At 33.5% G+C, this 20,646-nt stretch overlaps 1 protein-coding gene across 1 annotated transcript in view; it reads right to left on the bottom strand.

Annotated features, from left to right (window-relative positions):
* Positions 1–20,646, bottom strand: part of CHMP2B (Charged multivesicular body protein 2b) — a 67,935-nt gene that overhangs the window by 12,139 nt on the left and 35,150 nt on the right. The window contains exons 5-7 of the mRNA XM_090409174.1: positions 17,459–17,509; positions 17,250–17,352; positions 4,184–4,290 (exon numbers count right to left, since the gene is read on the bottom strand). Of these exons, the coding sequence (XP_090265300.1) occupies positions 4,184–4,290; positions 17,250–17,352; positions 17,459–17,509 (261 nt within the window). The remainder of the gene's footprint in view (positions 1–4,183; positions 4,291–17,249; positions 17,353–17,458; positions 17,510–20,646) is intronic.

Genomic DNA, 20,646 nt, shown 5'->3' with positions numbered 1-20,646 from the left:
CACGGCCCCAGAAATCCCAAATTCACATTCTGGAATAATGTCTGTAGTTTCCCCTGTGTACACTACAAAATCTAACACATATCCAGTCTGACAGTCACACAACACAAAAACTTTGATCCCGAATCTATGTCTTTTCGAAGGAATGTACTGTTTGAACTGGAGGCAGCCCTCGAACAGTACTAAGCTCTCGTCAATACATATATTTTGAAAAGGGGTAAATATTTCACTGTAGGTTTTTGGTTTTTCTCAGATGATCAATAATTGGTTGTAGTTTGTGTAGTCTTTGTCCCGGAACCTGAGTTTCATTGTCATTGAAATGTAAAATACATAAAAATAAAAGGAATCTGTCCCTGAACAGAATATTGGACCAATATTCTGCTATTGTTAGTTTTTTTTACCCTAGCCATAAGCATTATGATTCCAAAAAATATATATAATTCCTCTGGGGTAGTATTTTTCCATTTTTGCAAACAAGATTGGGGTGATGGTGGTAGTTTCTGAGTCAAAACTACATAATATTTATTAGTTTCATCAGCAATATGTTGCAATATATGAAGGGGGAAAAATAGTTTGAAAAAAATCAAAAACAGTTGAACCATCATCTATAATTGCTGAAATACCTGAATTATCATGATTGAATTGGTGAACTGTTGGACGAAAATTTGTATCACGCCATTGAAACAATAAAGCGTCGTCAGTATGATTTCTTTTTCGCGGATGCATTGGTGCTAGTGGTTCGTTATCTGAACTTTCACTATCACTATTTTCACTATTTTCTAAAAAATAATCATCATTATCATTGAAATCTGATAAATCGGAAGGTAAAGTTTCTAATACTTCTACTAATTCCACCTCAGTAAGAGAACGCTGCTGTCTGCTTGTTGAAGCCATTTTTACTAACCATGGAATCACCGCATCACATGATCGCCTGGCTCCTATTGTCAAGGATGGCTGTGATAACACTGTGCATGGTCTCACAATTTTTTAAGAAGATAGCACCACAAAGCAGACAGAAGCTTGGAAATTAGTTCCTTCTAATCCTAAGAGATGGCACTATAAGCCTGCTCAATTCAAATGCTTTCACAAACTAAATTAAATGAGTATTACATACTGAAAGTTCAAATCGAGTTAACTCGATCTTAGCAAGGTCGCCATTTTTTTCCATGCTCGAGTTAACTCGACTGTAGCAGTTAAAGGGTTAGTATCATTTTTTAAATAATACTGACATTGATGTCATCTGTTCACTCTCCTAATCTTTCTCAGAACTCTCATATCTGTGGTCTCCAGTCTTTGATCAAGTGTTTTATTTCTAACCCAGCTCTCAGATCCATAACTTAAAAGTAGTTTGAACAGTGTCAGGTATACAGCTATTTTCAGATTTTGCAATCTGAAAATCTACGAAATCTATTATTCTATATAAAATTATTCAGTTGAATCCCTCATATACATCTTTATTTATTTTCTTGTTCATTTCCATATTTAATTTGCCATTTTCACTAAAAATTCCATTTTAATAATTAAACTGTTTCTCTACAATCTTTATTGGATTCATTTTTCTTCTTCTCCAGCAGATCAAATCCCTCTGTTTCTTTCTATTCTCCCAAATTCTTCATTCAAGAACACAGTACCAGTTCAGGTCTCTTTCTTTCCCCCCCCCCCTTTATCTGGACTCTCCACCTTTTCTGTGGTCTTCTTCTTGGTCTCCTTCACTCAAATTTCATTTCATACATTCTTCTGGGTAATTCCTCCTAAATTCATTTTAGTTAGACATCCAAGCCAATTCAAGCAAGAGTTTAAAAGCATTTCTTCAATACTTTCTACTCCTTTAACTATTCCTAATGTCCACATTTCTTATTTTATCAATAGGATTTGAGGTCAGCGAGATGTTATTTATGTACAGGAGAAAGAGAGGAAGTGAAAATACAAAGCGATGATGTACTCCAATGATGGGAGAAATCTGATGAAAGGATATGTAGTGAATAATAAGAGATGAATCTTGCAACCAGCTGTAAAGGGTAGAAGGCAGACCATAAAGTGGTAGTTTACAGGCATCCTTGTTGGAACCAATCAAATGCTAGAAATATCAAGAGCAATTATGTTTCCAGCCTTTCCAAGGCTCACATCCAAAGATGTTGGTGATAGCTAGGAGATTTGTTATGGTCAAGAGTGGTGAAATCCATCATAATGCTTATTAATTAGTTGGTGGGCCTCCCAAGGTGGTAAAGAAATTGGCTATTAAGAACCGAATGAAAATGAAGTAAGAGCAAATGGATAGTAATTTGGTCACTGACTTACCATACAATGATATTTCAAAATAAGACAAAATCCTCTAGTTATGACCTTCATGGTAATGTTACCATACAAAGAAGCTTTAACTTAACCTTTAGTCCACCTATGTTAATAATACTGATATACCATCAGTTTATAACATTTCCTGGATAGAATTCACATTAAATAAATAAATGTATGCACACACACACACACAGTCAGCTCTCACTATAGTAAATTCATAGGAACTATAGGAAATAGTTTGCTACCGTAAACTTCTTTTAACACACTACCTGTAGGGGCTTTGGTTGAACCTTTTCATTAGTTTAAGTGCTAACTATAAAACAATATAAAATTCTGTTCAATTAATTTTGCTAATTCTTTAAATTAACTGTCTCTTTTTTTTTTTTGTTATCATTATTGTTGTTTTTAGCTAGATGTATGTATATGTTTTTTTTTTATTAATGGTCATGTTAAAGTGGTCTTTAATGTTGCAAACTTCATGCCACCATCATTATAGTCTACAAATCTGTAACACTTTTTAATATGGATATGAATACAATTACAGTTGGCCCTTGAATAATACGGGGTGCTGATCCCCACCATGTTGTTTGAAAATCTGCGTATAACTTTTGACTTCCCAAAAAACTTACTACAACAGCCTACTGTTGACCAGAATATTGATAACATAAGCAGTCAATTAACACATATTTTATATGGTATGTATGTATTATATACTATATTCTTGCAATAACGTGAGCTAGAGAAAAGAAAATGTTATTAAAAAAATCATAAGGAAGTGAAAAACATTTACAGTACTGTATTGTATTTATCGGTACCATAAGTTTATGTCATCTGTTTATAAGATGAATCGTATGCCTGTCAGTACCTACATCAATATTGTCTTATATGATACAAAACACTGTAGATGTTATACATATTAATAACACTAGACATAAAAAATGAAAAGATAATGGGAAAAAAAATATTTATTTACAGGTATAACGATTCGTAGTAGAATTCATTCTAGGCTTTATGGTAGCCTAGTAAAATAGATATGATTGCTTTGCTACTGCTTAGCCTATACACTAATGAATGAATAGTTATAAATTTTTTATTTTTATGCTAATTAATTAATTTAACTAATTAATAAGTTAATTTTAGGCAGTTATGATTTAATACTGTACATTTGTTTACATTTCTCAACTGCAAATGGTGCCATATGGTCTATAAGTATTTGTGTGTGCAAGTTTTGATAAATTTTTAACTTGATATAATAGATCTGTGTATATTTTATGGTAGAAAATTATAAAATAGACTAGTATCGACATATATTTTATTCATTCATGACATACCTAACTTTTTCTTTTTTTTTCGATATTTCTAAACCACATGGTTCATCTGTGAGTTTTTTCAAATTGGCACAAATCCCCAAAAAATGTTTTGAATATATTTATTCAAAAAAAAAAAAAAAAAAAAACCTCTGATAAGTGGACTTGTGCAGTTCAAACCTGTGTTCTTCAAGGGTCAACTGTATTTTTATTAGTATTATTATAATTATTTAATATCATCTTTATTTTTTCCTGGAAGCAGATCAGAGGAATTTACTTCCAGGAAATCTTTTTCCAAATCTTTTCAGATTTGGATAGCCAAAAGTCTCAGAGTCCATAGAGCATTCCTCAGATTGTAATGTGTGCTCCAGGTCTCACTCCTGTTTTGTATTTATTGCTTTTTTTAGATTTTTCTATTATACTGGTATTTGTCCATAGCTTTGAATTTTTTTTATATTCAAATCAAGAAACTAAAGAACTATTTTACCAAAACACTGGTCCATTTCCAAATTATGCATTGGCAAAATGTAAACATCTAACTGAAAAAAAAAAAAAAAAATTATAAGTTTCTGATAATTACTCACCTTTCCTGAAATTTCAATACCAATTTCATCAAGGACTTGGGTTACAACAGCTTCTTGTTCCTCTTCATCACCAGATTCATCCAGCACAGAACTTAAAGTATCCTCAACTATAAAACAAAGCAGTTAAAGAAGGTTTAACTAAAATACTTTTAAAAATAGCTTTGAACTTTCCATTATTTCTTCAAAAGAAAGTTAGGTATCAAAAAAAGTAAATTAAAGCTTAAGACTATAACTTAAGATAAGACTACAGCAGTTTTCAAATTTATGCTGAAAACTTCATGCCAACATCCATATGGTCTACAAATTCTGTAGCACTTCTTAATATGGATGTGAACACAATTATTTTTATTAGAATTATTATAAATATTTAAGATCATCTTTATTTTTTTCCTGGAATTAGATCAGAGGAATCTTTTCAGATACGGATAGCCAAAAGTCTCACAGTCCATAGAAAATTCCTCTGATTGTAATATTTGCTCCAGGTCTGACTCCTGTTTTAAATTCTTCTATTCTACTGGTATTCATTAATCCAGAAAATGAAAATTAATTCAGATTCAGCTTATTCAAATAAAAATTAATAAAATTAAAGTTTCATTGCATAAAATATTCAAGTATCAAAGGCATCTTCAGTATGAATTCGAAATTTAAAGAAGGTACAAATAGAATACTAAAGAATCAATGATGAGAACATGTCCTTACAAAGCTCTGAAAAGGATAAACTTCCCCTTAGACCAATGGCGTCTATCAAATTCATTGTACAAATAGTTTATCATACCAAACCAAATTGGCAGATCTGCAAATGTTTATTATGAAGAACATTTAAGTTATATTAAATTACACAAGGAGGAAAAATGGACTTGCTGAACATGCCATCTTCTCCAAATATACAATTCTGTCGAATTGTATATTTTTTTATATATGAAGAAAGCTGTGGAATCTTGCTACTTCACTCCAATCTGAACAGATCCAATGGGAATAAGTTATCTCCTTATCTACCCACATCTCACCTTAGTTCATTTTTTAAACATATATTAAAACTTTATTCACATGTAAGTGACATACTTCATTTGATTCTTCACTATTGTACTTAGGCCTTGTTTAATATTTGAAGTTACACAAAAGATGCCCTTAAATATTTGGGCAAAAATTTTATACAACCTTTAATTAAGTTTTCCACTGTATTAAATTTTTTTATGTCTAATTATGTTTCAATTTGTCAAAAATATTCAGCCAATTCCTAAGAAGGATGACAAATCTTTAACATCAAATTACTGTCCAATTGCTCTCACTTTAGTTCTTTCTAAAATAATGGAGAAGCTCATCACAGTCAACTTCTATGCCACGTGAAACCTTCAACTAATAAATGATTGCTGATGATTTTATATATATAATTCAGCCAAAATTGTTAATCAACAAGAGATCTTGCATGTCATCACTAATCTCTGAACAAATGTCATGAGAAAGTTTGGAAAAAATGGTTGCTCTTGATACTATTAAACATTTGATTAGGTTTAGTAGAAAGGCCCAATAAATAAACATCCATCAAAAGATCTGTCTTCTAACTTTAACAGTTATGTTGCCAGCTTTCTTTCTGCTCATATGTTGCATGTGATAGTGAATAAACCTTTATCTTTAAAATTTGCAAATTAACACAGAGTTCTGCTTTTTCACTACATTCTTCCTTCTATATATCAACAACTTTTTCTAGCTCACCAAACTTCTTATTAACTCCTTATCAAAAATTTTTCACCAACTTAGTTCTGTTATCTGTCAGGATTCCAATACTGTCAGATCTTATTCTTTAGTCTTCTAAGGCACTCCTTACAGTATTAATCAAAAAGGATGTTGGTCTTCCTAAGTTTCTTCTCTGCCAAAAAAAACACTTGTTCTGCTAATATTTCCTCTCCTATTCTGGTTAAGTGACCATAACACCAAAGATTAACTCTGCTCACTTGTATAGAGATAGTTTAGTGTTTTGACTAACTTCTCTCTTATTCCATATAAATTTATTCTTTAACTTCCTACTATACCAGCTTTGCAAATTCTATTATCTATTTCCATATTTAATTTGCTGTCATCACTAAAAATTTTGCCTAATTCCCCAAAATGTTTTATTTGTTCTATAGATTCTCCATTTAGGATGCAGTTGATATTTTCAATTCCTGCCTGTTTTCATAGGCAGTCATTTTTTTATTGCTGATTTTCATATGCAATTTATTACAGCAGTTATTCAATTTCGTCAGGGAATCGTACAGACTTCTATAGGTTTTATTTAAGACGTGGAAGTTTTTTTCCAGGAAATAGGGTTTTTCATCCTTCAAAACAGGCAAAGCAATCCCATGAACAAACACATCTATAGACATAAATACTTTTATGTCTATAGATGTGTTTGTTCTTTGTATTTATGTCTATAGATTACATCTATAGACATAAATACATAAAGACATAAATAGGACAAGGAAGGCAATGGAAAACCACCTTGTTCCATAATCATCATTATAATCAGTAGTAAAGTAGCATATTGCTATCCCACCAACCATAACGTTGAGGACAGAAGAAGAATACCACGATCTGTATAAAGTAGAGCTAAGATGAACGTTCTAATTTTGATATCAGGTTTAATGCCATTTTCCTTCATAATGCAATCCAGATTACATTATCTTCACTGTTATCATTGTTATTATCATTATCTCCATTGTTATTCGTCATCTATATAGATGATGAATAACAACGGAGATAATGTGCATTCTTGACTCACAATGGATTTAACATAATGTCCCATTTACACCATATAGAGTTTTCAACAGCTTTACTCTTGGAACCTTCAAAACTGGCATGGTAAAGTACTTCATATGCCTTTTCCAGATCTACCAAACTTAAATAAGATCTATGTTATATTCCCATTATTTTTCAATCATCTGTCTTAAGATAAAATCTGATCCTGAAAACTTCTATTTGGCCTGCATCCAGCTTATTCTTCTCCAAGTTTCCCCTTCTACAATTTTTTCTTAGCCTTTTTTCAAGTAGACTTGCATAAATCTTACCAAGAACACCCAGTACAGAAATTTCTCTGTAATTCTCACATTGAGAGCTCTGCTGCAATTATTCAAAATGCCACTGTCTGACCAGGTCTATTGAATCATGCAATGTAGCTATTGTAAAAATTTCATACCTCTATTTTAGCTAAAATAGAGATATAAAATTTGATCAGAAATGCTAAAATTTTTAGCATTTCTGATCAAATACTTCAAATGCCTTTCCACATTCCAGGTTTTTGATGGCCTTTTTTTTTTCTGACAAACATACTCCTGATTGCAATACTCTTGAATGTTTTTTTTTTATCAGTGAAGTGTACTGCTTGTTTCATTTTGAAATTATTTCAAAGTAATTTACAGTCAAACTACATACTCATTGAACCTGTTACTCCCAGTCTTATTTCATTCCATCCACTTCAATTCCAGGATCAGCCTCCACTGTGAAGCATTTCCAAAGGACTACAATCTCCAGCAGTTTAAGAAGAATATTGACAGATTGCTCTGCTCCTGATCCCTGCCCACCAATGCCATTTATGTGCTACAGGACCTTCTACCTGTCGAGCATTGAAGTAATAAATTTAAAAAATTACTCCAGACATCCAGTATCTTCAGTTTTCATGTCAACTTTATCATCACATGGAATGTGATGATAAAGTTGACATGTTAACTCCTTTCTAAGCTTTTTCACTAACCTTCGTAATATTTTGCTACCTTCCTGACTTTCTATATTCTTACCAGTCTTCCCATATCTTTCATTTAGTATTTTAAACATTGCTTTACTTTCTTATATCTTTCTCTGTATATACTCTCAGGATATATGCTGACTTACTTGTCAAGAACTTTTTCTTTATAAGCTTTCTTCTTTAACTTCACTGCCCCTTTAACTTCTTGGGTCACAATGGAGTTCTGATTTCTCTATCTTTACAGACAACCTCACCTCATGCCTTGCTGGCTGAATCAATGAGGGTTTTCTTCACAGTCTACCACAGAAGCTCCAACTTTTGGTTCTTGTTTTCAAACTCTTTCATTTTTTCTTGTACACCTCTGAAAGGAGTTAACTTCAATTCTTTTTAAAACTACTCACACAATTTTCTTTTCAAAATGATATTCGATTTTATTCTTCTCAAAACTAAATGGTGATCACTTTCTATTTAAATCCACTGTATACTCTAGTGTCCTGAACCAGAATAAAGACATTGCTACTAATAATAACAGTTTCCTTGATTCGGAGTTCTTTGTACATACAACAGCATTTCACTTTCTTTTATTATACATAATTTTTAATTTTTAATAATTTATGTCTATCCATACTCTCTTCACTGAATGCTGTTTAATATCACTGACACTTTTGGGCCAGCTGTCTTTGACTGGCTAAGGATGGAGAGTGACTGTCACTCAGTCTCCATAAAGTTATATAGGGTTAAAAAAAATGGTCATGCCTACTCCATTTGGAAGTAGATAGGCAAAGCCATTTTAAGGCCAAGGAATAAAAGGCATTAATTAAGGGGATAAAAATCCCTTATTGTTTTTCAGCCAGTATGCGAAACTCTAAGATAGAAAACTATGATCTAAGCGTTTCATTGAAATGCTTATTTATGAAATAAGCTTTCATAAATTCAAAATATGAAAAAATGCTTATTAATGAAACGCTTAGATCATAGTTTTCGATCTTAGAGTTTCACATACTGGGTGAAAAACAATAAGGGATTTTTATCCCCTTAATTTATCAACTTCACCAGAAAAAAATAGCCGTTCGGCTTTTCATCTTAGCATTAGTGGATTATTATTTATTTATGCCTGTCTGTAAAAAATCTCATTATAAAATGAGATTTTTACATTTAAACAAAATTTTTACTAAAACATTTCACTTGTTTCTTTCCTTACAGCAATCTCACTGTACAAAATGTTAGAAAATAAAAATGAAATACAATACAATACAAGACTGTTGGTGGAGTGCTGAATATTAATATTCAGCACTCCACCATACCTGTAATATTTACTTTAATACCAATTTTGCCAGCTATTGCTGTCGGCATCTTCAGGGTACAAATAAGGTAGGCAAAGTAAATTACAAGCTAGATGTTAACTGACAATTCTAATTCAATAACAAAATAGTACTGAGCGTGAAACAATACACGTGTTGCGGATACATGATTTACTTGTTGAGAAACATTTTGTAGTTGGTGCTGAAATTCATTTCATGTGTGTCTAGTGATCTGATTAAGGTCTTCCATATATCAGGTAGGATTAAACCTTGATTCCTGTTGAGGTTTTTTGTAGAACGGGCGACTGTAGCCACTTCTTTGAAGATTCTGGAATGGTAGTTTTCTTCTATATAAGGCATATAACTTTTATTCCATTCAATAATGTGGTTGGCTGTAGAGAAGTGGGAAGAAAGGCCAGATATATCTTGTCTCTTGTAGACAGGCTTATACGTTGGTTATGCATTATTAAAACACTTAAGGAATAGAACAACGTAGTTAAGAATATAAATTAAATTAAACTTCAATAAATATTTTCCGATATTTCGGCAATGTCACATTGCCATTTTCTAAAGGAACTTACAAAAAAGTTACGTGCTTAATAAATATTTTCCGATATTTCGGAAAATATTTATTAAGGTTTATTAAAGTTTAATTTAATTTATATTCTTAACTACGTTGTTCTATTCCTTAAGTGTTTTAATAATATATCTTGTCTGTTATTTCTTACATAACCGAAGCTTCTAGACGTCTGACCAATGTAACTAAGACCACAGGAACAAGGGATGTTATAAACTCCAGTATACTTGTAGAAAGGATGGAAGTCTTTTGGTGATCTTAGAAATTTCCAAATAGTTTCAATTGGCTTGAAGGTCACTAATATTGTGTGGTTTTAGGTGGAGAGCCAGTTTTTTGGAAATGGTACCAACGTATGGAATAGTATAGTGGTGATATATTGGATGACATCACATCGTCTTCGTGGTATGTCAGAGAAGAGAATCTTGTTGATGAGTCTTCTAGGGTAGCCATTTAAGGATAGGTCGTTGGATATTGTAGTCAATTCTTCTTGTATATCGTTTTGGTCTGCAGTAAACTGTATAGCTCTTTTCTTTAGCATATGAATAATGCTCGTCGAGACAACAATGTTATCCCCAAATTTCTGCGTCTCAGACAACTTTTTAATTCTAGACAAGCTAAACGTATTTATCATAAAACATCACTCTCCCTTCTACATGAAAGAATACATCATATGAGATTTACACTAAGCCAAATAGACTCAAAATGGTATGAGCTCTTTAGAGACATCTCTAATACCATTGAAGATATTTGGTGACATCTAGATAATATGATTTACACAAGTTATGATAAAACCTTCAGAAATAGCAAACGGACGCAAATTGAGAAATTCAATTATCTGTATACTAATCATATTGAGTCTAAATCTTCTCTACCGGATAACCAAGTGATCGTTAATCAATCAAAACACATACTAACAAAACCTGAGATTGCTATTCTCAAAAAAGGCTTCAATTTTGCCTTAACTGTTGAAATACCCAAAGTAGATTTCATCTGCAATTTAGACAAAGCGATTTCATTACTACCACAACTTACAGCTAATGACCTTAGATTGAAAAGCAGCATAATCCTCTCATCTCCTTCGAGATCTCCACACACAAATTTCACCCCTATGGAAAACAGAACCCTGCTCAACTTAAAGAATAACAAAGCCATCATTATATTTAAAGTGGACAAAGGAAATAGTACTGTCATCTCAAACACAAAAGACTATGAAGATAAACTTAACAATCTGTTATCAGATACGTCCGTCTATAATGTCCTTAATACAGATCCAACGTTAAAAAATCATAACGACACCAATAAACTATTGCGTCAGATGACAAACTGGCCTACAGATTTAATTAAAAAGTTAAAATCTATGCATCCTCTAACACCTAGACTGTACAGCATTCCAATTAGTGCACAAGGATGGCTCCCCATTATGCCCCATTGTAGATGGAATGATTTCTCCAACTTATTTACTGTCTGAACATCTAGCCAAATTTCTACAACAACACATCCATAACTTAGATACCTATATTAAAAACTCTCAACATTTTATTGAAAAATTAAAAAATGTCCCAATCTCTGAAGATGATATACTTGCTAGCCTTGATGTTATATCCCTGTTTACCAATATTCCAGTAGTTGAAGTCATCAACATCTTAGATAATTTGCTCCCACAAGACATCACTTCGTTGTTTAGTCACTGTTTAACTTCAAACTATTTCGTATGGAAGAAAACCATTTACAAACAATTAACTGGATTGGCCATGGGTAGTCTCCTCTCACCCTCTTGTGTTGACATATTTATGGAAGATCTTGAAACTAAAATCTTATCTCAGATTAACCCAAAACCTACAGCATGGTTTAGATATGTATATGACATCTTTATCATATGGAACCACAAAAAGGAAGAGCTATTGGATTACCTAAACAAAATCAATTCGTTCCACCATACTATCAAATTCACACTAGAACTTGAAAAGGACAAGCTACCATTCCTGGACATCATAATAAAGAAACAAGAAAATAACAGTGTCAACTTCTCTGTTTATAGAAAACCTACAAATACTGGACGTTTATCTACACTTCAGCTCATCACACCACATCTCCCAAAAACTTAGCATCATTCGTATGTAAAGAAAAGAGCTATACAGTTTCTATGGACCAAAATGATCTACAAGAAGAATTGACTACAATATCCAACAACCTATCCTTAAATGGCTACCCTAGAAGACTCATCAACAAGATTCTCTTCTCTGATATACCACAAAGACAACGTGATGTCACCCAATATATCACCACTATAACTATTCCATACATTGGTACCATTTCCAAAAAACTGGCTCTCCTCCTAAAACCACACAATATTAGAGTGACCTTCAAGCCAATTGAAACTATTCAGAAATTTCTAAGATCACCAAAAGACTTCCATCCTTTCTACAAGTATGCTGGAGTTTATAACATCCCTTGTTCCTATGGTCGTAGTTACATTGGTCAGATGTCTAGAAGCTTCGAAATAAGACAAAAGGAACACATTGGTTATGTAAGAAATAACAGACAAGATGGCCTTTCTTCCCACTTCTCTATAACCGACACATTATTGAATGGAATAAATGTTATATGCCTTATATAGAAGAAAATTACCGTTCCAGAATCTTCTAAGAAGCAGCTACAGTCGCCCATTCCACAAAAAACCTCAACAGGAATCAAGGTTTAATCCTACCTGATATATGGAAGCCCTTAATCAGATCACTAGACACACATGAAATGAACTTCAGTGCCAACTACAAAATGTTTCTCAACAAGTAAATCATGTGTCTGCGACACATATATTATTTCATGCTCAGTACCATTTTGTTATTGAATTAGAATTGTCAGTTAACATCTAGCTTGTAATTTACTTTGCCTACCTTATTTGTACGCTGAAGATGCCGACAGAAATAGCCGGCAAAACTAGTTCGTTATTAAATGGTTTATTAACACTTGACCAACACTTCTAAATAAGAGTTAGTTATTCATTAATCTCTAAGTTACTTAATTTTCCAAGTTCGATTTTACAGAGGTTTCCAAACATATGTAAAATAGAATTTATGTTGTAATAAAATAAATGTAATAATTTTTCTGTAAATATGCATAGTTTAATTCTCATAGAATTGTATGAAAAACGGAAAAGAGGGGATTAACCCAGATTAGAATGATGACTAAGCAAAAACAAAAGTTCGTAACGTCTTGCGAACATAAAAATATGCACCATAAATGAAGGGAGCCGAAGTGACGTCATCATGTTAGTGGGTAATCCTGGAAACTACATCATAGTAACAAAGGATTAGAGAAGATATAAAAGATGACTGAGACAGGCCAGCAGGTTCTCGATTTTTAGATTTCAAGTTTTGTCCTTTCCTGGAGAACGGAGTTCCAGGTGTGTGTGGAGGCAAGGCCATTATTTGGAGCTCCTGTTTGAATGTGCTAGGATAGTGCTACTACCCACAGTCATAATGGAGGCTTTGACAGTTCCTTTCCAGTTACCATTGAAAAAATCACAGTAACAGTACTGACGGAAGAATCACTACAACCTTGTCCGACAATTCCTAGAGCGAGAACCGCTACATCGTCTAGGCAACAATCGTAACCTATGGTGAAGACATACTGATGTATTGTAAAATTGACCGAAATGTGTATGTAAATGGCTACCGTAAGTAAGCACAAATTTTGTTAATGCTTTGTAAAGGTGAAATTCGAATTAGTATGTGAAATGAGGGTGATTACAGGTATTTGTTAGTAAAATGTTAAATAATGAGTTATGTTACCAAAGGGTAAATTGATTGTAGATTTGTAAATATAAAAAGGAAGGAAGTAAGCTAAGATATCACTTAAGGAAAAGCTACATGTTTAATTTAGAGTAGTAATCATTGCGAAGGGGTTTAGTAAGTTGTGTATAATATAGTCAGTTGTACGTTGCCCCTATTACATTTAGATAGGCTGAGGGAGATATCATTTCCTCTGATGTGTGTATTGTACATTCTTTCTAGGTTTAAATAAAATGTCTTGTTTAACTACCTTGCTTGATCAATTGCCAATGCACTATCTCTAAAAAAAATTAGCAAACCTGCATGCACATTACATTGAGAATCGCCACAACTTGCAATATGAAAATGTGTATTAACTAAGATCTTGCCTGTATTCCTTACCTTAATTCTCAAACTACATTATTTCAATTAGAATGGTGTAGCCGTAAAAAAAAAAAAATTTTCTGCTTGATTAGTGCGAGGATTGGTAACCTGCATATCGTGGATAGGCTGATAACTAAGTCAGTTTACGCAGTGGGAAAAGGAAATAAGATTCAATGGGATTAACAGCAAGATATATGTTAAGCAGATTAAAGTTAATTTAAGAGTAAAGCAGCATAGAGTTAGTTAGGACATAGGGTGCTGGGAGTGAAGCATGTATAAGGTTAACAAAGACGCAGTTGAATTTAAGATACAAGAATAAATAAATAGAATATTACAATGGAGCAGCAAACGACCATAAAATTTTACAAGGCAACTAGGAACTGATATGTTAATGCTAAGAATAAATGAATGAGCATTAATTTAAGAGTATCTTGAGCACCTTGATGACCTTGATTTAAGAGTATCTGCTCTCAAATATTTTGATTAAAGCTTGATGATGACTGGACTTTCCAATCCGAAAAAACTAATATTTCAAGCTCATATTCCAAGGAAATATTTACTCTTTCCAGGAAATTTAAACAGATTAGAAAACGGTCATGAAATCTATATGATAAATATTCACATGTATTATTTCTTGACAATAAGACTGGATGCGAATGCAAGATAGTGATAGCAGTATGAAAAATGTGAGAATGGCAGTGTGTGTGTGTAAACTGAAGTGTGCAGCACAATGCTGGAAATTTTGAGGCTTTGATGAGTGATTCACAATATCACTCATCAAAGATAGCAGGAACTGCAGAGATTTGAAAAGTACTTGCCAAACAGCAGGGAAGGTAACAAAAGAAACAAAACACATGAAGCAGTAAAGGAAGATGCAAAAAAGCAGAAACAGATAAAAAAAAAATACATGGTGACATACAGTGATTCCATGATTAACGATCTACTGGACAAACAAGTGAGGGAAGCATGTTTCCAAAGCAGGAGGATTCATGACATGGCATGACCAAAGCAATAACGAGTAGAATGAGCGAATGATAATAATTATGTTGATCAACAGGAATAATCTGAAAGGAGAAAAGTATGATATGAGAAATAATATGAATGAGTTGAATGAACAAAAAAAAAAAAAAAAAAAAGAGAGTTAAGAATTAACTCCCTGTTTTATTAAGATATCTGTTGTATAGTATGACAAATGAGCTGAGGAGGAGAGCTGCAGTTGCAAATGAGTCAGCGAGTAGATTGTGAAGGAGAAATGGCGTGCAGCACATTGATGCATAGGTGACTTTGACAGTAGAAAGGATTTGTACTTGCAAGACAGACCACACTTGAATGGTTTTGGTATCAGGCACTTGGAAAAACTGCAAATGAGTGAATGTGAACTGTAATGAAAACTAGCTGTGCCTCAGTGGTTGCATTGAAAAATGGATACATGCATTAAATTATGTAGCCAAAATTGTGAGTGATGAAAAGTAACAAAGGGAATGAAAGTTTGTTAAGAATGACTCTAGGAAATGCAGGCCTAGTTCTGTCAAGAAAGAAAGAAAAGGATATATTATGGAAATAGGCAAGGGGAATTAGTTGAGAAAGGAACTCCAGCTACACATTTCAGGAGTCACCTGAACACCTATCAGCCTGGCGATCAACTTGCATGTGTATACATTAATGCTAGCAGCATCAGAAATAAAGGAAAGGAGCTCTTAGCATTGGTAGATGTGGGACCAAATATTATAGTGGGACCTGACTGACAAAGGAGGATATCATTATAGGAATAGAATGTGATGGAATCACTGTATTCAGGAAGGACAGACAAGATAGGATGGGTATGGGAGGTTTGCTAATGATTGCAAAATAGTTAAACTGAACAGAGTAGAAATCGCCAAGTGGTAGTATGAGTAATTTAAACAGTGCGCTTGAAGATGTTGGTGTAAGATAGATCTTAACAAACACACAATTGGATGCTGCTACAGACCAGGATCACCTAAAGAGGACTGTAACCTGCATAGAGATAAATTTATGAATATAAAGAGATATTTCTATGGGAGATTTCATGAGGTTATAAAATCGAGAGAGAAGTCATACAAGTCAAGGGAAAAAGAATTTACAGAATTCCTCAGGTAATTATCCCTGAGGAATTCTGTAAATTCTTAAGTATAGCAAACAATGAAAAGACTCTTAATACACAAACATTGAATTTAGTAATTGAGCCTAAGAATGTATCCATTATGAGTTGGTCATTATGCCTGCATTTGGTGAGAGTGATTGTGCAATCTTGATCTGAGAGGGATGACAATGCATCTGAGAGCAGACTAAGAATTGGCATATGTGGCATTACAAGTCAGATAACAATAAACTGAGAAGGCAACTTGGAGAAGTGAGAAATATAGAAAACTGCATGGTAAAGGAATCAGCAGGGCATGGGAAGTCATCAAAGGATATTTCAAAAAAGCAAATCTCAATTCTTATGGAGTGAAGAATCAGTATCCTTAGTGACAATGATGGGATGGTAAGCTCCGAGATAGTAATACTGGCTCAAGTTGTGTTCAATACTTCTTCTCTAGATTCATTCTTTACCAACCAGAACTAGAAAAAATTTTTGGCATTCAGATTGATAAGGATTCTCCTGATCTCTTTCTAGTGAAAGTTCAGAAGAAGGTAATGACCTGAGGATCTGTTTCTCTTACCTTACCATATAAACCATCTTTCTTGAATTTTTAAAAATGACAAAATTTCAACATATATTTCTGATACTGTGACAATTACATAAGATAACAAAAATTACTGTTTTCCTTGAAAATTTCAAAAACACTTATTATACCGCAGAGTAAAAACCCAATGTGCTTTTTGATAGGATTCTAGTTCCTTGAATTTTAACTAGTGACACTAATTGCAGTTTCCTTCATAGCGGTCTTCATGAACTCTCACTGTGCTTGGAACCTCTATTGCTTAATGAACTAATCTAGCATTTCAAGTGTTTAAGACACAACCTTAATTCCCTCCATGGGAGGGAATTAAGGTTGTGTTTGGTCTCTCCCTCCATGGCAATAACTATAAAATAAAAGACTAATAGTCTCAGGCATGATACAGAGCACAGCTTCAAGTAACCTCTCATCTTTCACAGAGGGGTACAACACTGTATAACATGTTGGTTGTAATTAAATAAAGTGATTGGTTGCATGAGAGTATTCTAATTTGATTATCTAAAAAGCATACAAAATCATATAATATGTAATGCAATAAGATAATGAAATTCACAGTCAGAAAACACTTCTAATAGTAATAGCAATCAGTCTGCTCATAAATATAAAATATCACTTACCAATTTCATCTGCCATCCCCATTTTAGTATTTTCTTTCTCAAATTCCTGCATAGTCTTCATGATATCTTGTGGTTTCATCTGTTTGTTTACAGCTGCCATTGTCTATTTGTATAAAAACCAGATAACTCAAAAACTGAAAAGAAACTAATCACATGAAGAAAAAAATATTTCAAAATAATATCTGCTTTATAATTCTTTTTGCTCTTACCTTTGCTGTTGAAGACATTGCACCAGCTAACTTAACATTAGAATGTACAGCCTGCAAAATAAATTACTTTCAAACAGTGAATGCAACATTAAGAATTACATTAACAAATTATAAACAAAATATTACATCTGGTGCCAATTATGTCATCACAAAATTGATATCACCGAAAGAAAGAAGACAAAAACAGGTGAGATCTTAATAAATAATAAGTATAGGATGTTAATTCAGGCAATAATGATCAAGGAAAGGAAGGAATAACAACAGACCACTAAACATGATAATAAACTTCTTGATTGGACGGTGATTTCAAGCAGAGTTGTGTGCCCTGTGCTAATTGGGTGATGACATGCATCACCAAATTAGCACTTTTCCTCACAATCTATGTTACTTCAACATAGATTGTGAGGAAAAGACACAGGGAAGAAACAAAATGGAATTTAAGTAGCTATTCAGAGATAATTATCTGAAACAGTATGTGAATGGAACATACCTGGAATCTGAGAGTATCAGATGTGGTGATACATCAGAGAATTTGTCCATAACAAAAGGTAACCATTTTGCCTCAAACTGACAGTAATCATTTAGTATTGATTTGGGAGGTATCTAAACATGTGGAATTTTCAACTGAGAAGAGATATATGTGGAACCACAAAGCTAGTGATTATAACAAATTCAGTAAGTGGATTATATCAGTGCCATGATTGAAGAAACTGCAAGGATATTAGCAATGCATGAGAAATGGTCAAAGGGATTTAAAGAAAGCAATATCAGACTAAGAAGATAAATCACATTAGAGTTAAATGATTAGCAGCATCATTAAGCATGAGATGCAAAAGAAAAAATGTTTTATATATATATATATATATATATATATATATATGTATATAAAGATAAGTCGAAATTTGAAATGTTTTTATGTCACGTTTTTTGTCTCCGGTTTACCAGCCAGGAACTCGGGGAGGGGGGCACCAGAGAAAAGGAGAAAGTGATCAGTAGGATCATGAGCGTGGTGAGGAAGGAAAAACCAGATTATAAAAGAAAATTGGCAAAGAGGGTTAAAGGAAATCCGAAAGTTCTTTTGCTACATGGTGAGCAAAAGGAAAAATAATTATGGGAGGATAATTTTGCTAAAAGTGGATGGTAAGGAGGTGACAGAAGCAGGTGAAATATTGAATTACTGAGTGATCACTTGGCAAATGTGTATCATCCAGGTGGAAATAATGAAGTGACTCATGTGAGAGGGATAAAGACAAGAATAGAGGTAGATAACTTGGCATTTAAGATATTAAGATATTTCAATATGAACATAGCAATGGAGTTGGATTAGATATCAGCTCATGGGTAACAGGAAAGTGCAAGAGAAATGGCAATGTACCTAACCAAACTGTTTTAAGTCTCAGTGCTGGCAGAGTATGAAGGGAGTGGAAAAAGGAACAACATGGCTCCATTATATAAAATGAGACTTATTAATATCATAGAATTGGTGGTTAAGATACTGGAAAAGTTAGTTAAGAGCAGAATTCAGAAAGTGGATAGAAATATGACCCTTCTTCACAAATACGAAATGGAGCATGTCTTAATAATTGCAAATGCATTTGACAGGATACTAAATGAAATGCTATCACATAAGTGGGAACAAATGAGAGATGGACATAAAGCTGGTGACATGGGTAAGAGGGTGGGTGATGGATATACAAGGCATGTTCAAAAAAAGATCGACCTTTTGCTATAAAAACTTTATTGTTCATTTTACAACATTTTAAGCACTGTCCCCTTCAAAGTAGTCCCCTCTACTGACGATACACTGTTCCCAAAGGTTCTTCCATTGCTGGAATGATTCCTGGAATGCACTTTCTGTGATGCCATGCAGTTCTCTTATCACATTTTCCTGAATCTTTGAAAGGACGTGTTTGGAAATCATGTCCTTTCAGTGGTTTTAAGTTTGGGAAACAGGAAAAAGTCTGATGGGGCTCAGACTGATGATCAGAAAGAAAACCATGTTCTCTTTCTGATTATCAGTCAACAAATGCAGCATGTTGCACTGACGCGATGCATCTGAAGTTTTTCAGTAAAAATTTGACGGCAAGATCCTATGCTGATGCCCACTTCTTCAGCAACTTCTTGGACAGTTAAACAACAATTTCCACAAATCACAGCACAAACTCTCTCGACATGGTCATTGTCATCTGTTGATGTGGAAGGTCATCCATGCCTGGAATCTTCGTCGACCAATGTTCTGCCCTTTTTAAAATGCTTAAACCACTCATACAGTCCTCCCCGTATGCTTGGTTAAGCAAATGAGATGCCTCTGTAAAATTTTTACCAAGTTTTCAGCAAAATTTCACGCATGCACACACACAAACATTGTTCTTGAAGCTCTTTTTTTGTCACTAATCCAACGAACAGCTTGTGAATGTGCTCACTTCAGCAGATGTAATTCCATGAGTAATGCCATTTGCCCCATTCTGCAAATGGGAGTTGGTTGTCACCTGCTGCTAGGTGCGTTCAGTAGCCACAGCACACTACTTAAAAAGTTCAGTCTTTTTTGAACATGCCTTGTACATCATAGAATGATAAATAGTATATAGTATAGTAATAAGTAGTATATATAAATAGAGTTGACAGTGGTGTACTATAGGGCTCTGTACTGGGGTACAGAGTTCTGTTTGTATCAGTGATATTGGGAATAACTTGAAGAGAAATATCCAGTTGTTTGCTGAATAATGCTAAACTAGGGAGAACAAGAGTTGATAAAGGTGATATAGAGATCTTACAAGATGATCTAAGACTGACAGTTTCAGCAAAGAATAGGTTTGACTACCAATTCAATGTGCCAAAGCATAAAGTTATAAAATTATATACTTCAGGATGGAAAAAATTATCAGCATAGATGCTGACAGATGATAACTACATAGATGAAACTGCAATGTGAGATACTGATAAATCTAGGGATTTAGGGGTAATGGTAAACAGAACTGAAGTTTATAGAACATATTGCAAAAGTGAGCAAAATATTTCAAAGCATCAACTGAATATTAAAAAATACACAGACAAGATGAGAGAAGGAAGTTATTATCCCTCTTTCTAAGGATTTGATAAAACCACATTTGGACTATTAACATCGCACACCTGGGTTTCCTGCAGATGAAGAATACTGGGAAGAATTTAGAGATGAGTGACTGAAATGA

The sequence above is a fragment of the Typopeltis vanoorti genome, chromosome 19 (genome assembly GCF_054136105.1).
Source record: "Typopeltis vanoorti isolate ZY-2024b chromosome 19, IOZ_Tvanoo_1.0, whole genome shotgun sequence".
Classification (NCBI taxonomy): domain Eukaryota; kingdom Metazoa; phylum Arthropoda; class Arachnida; order Uropygi; family Thelyphonidae; genus Typopeltis; species Typopeltis vanoorti.
This window is presented reverse-complemented; position numbering and strand designations above follow the sequence as displayed.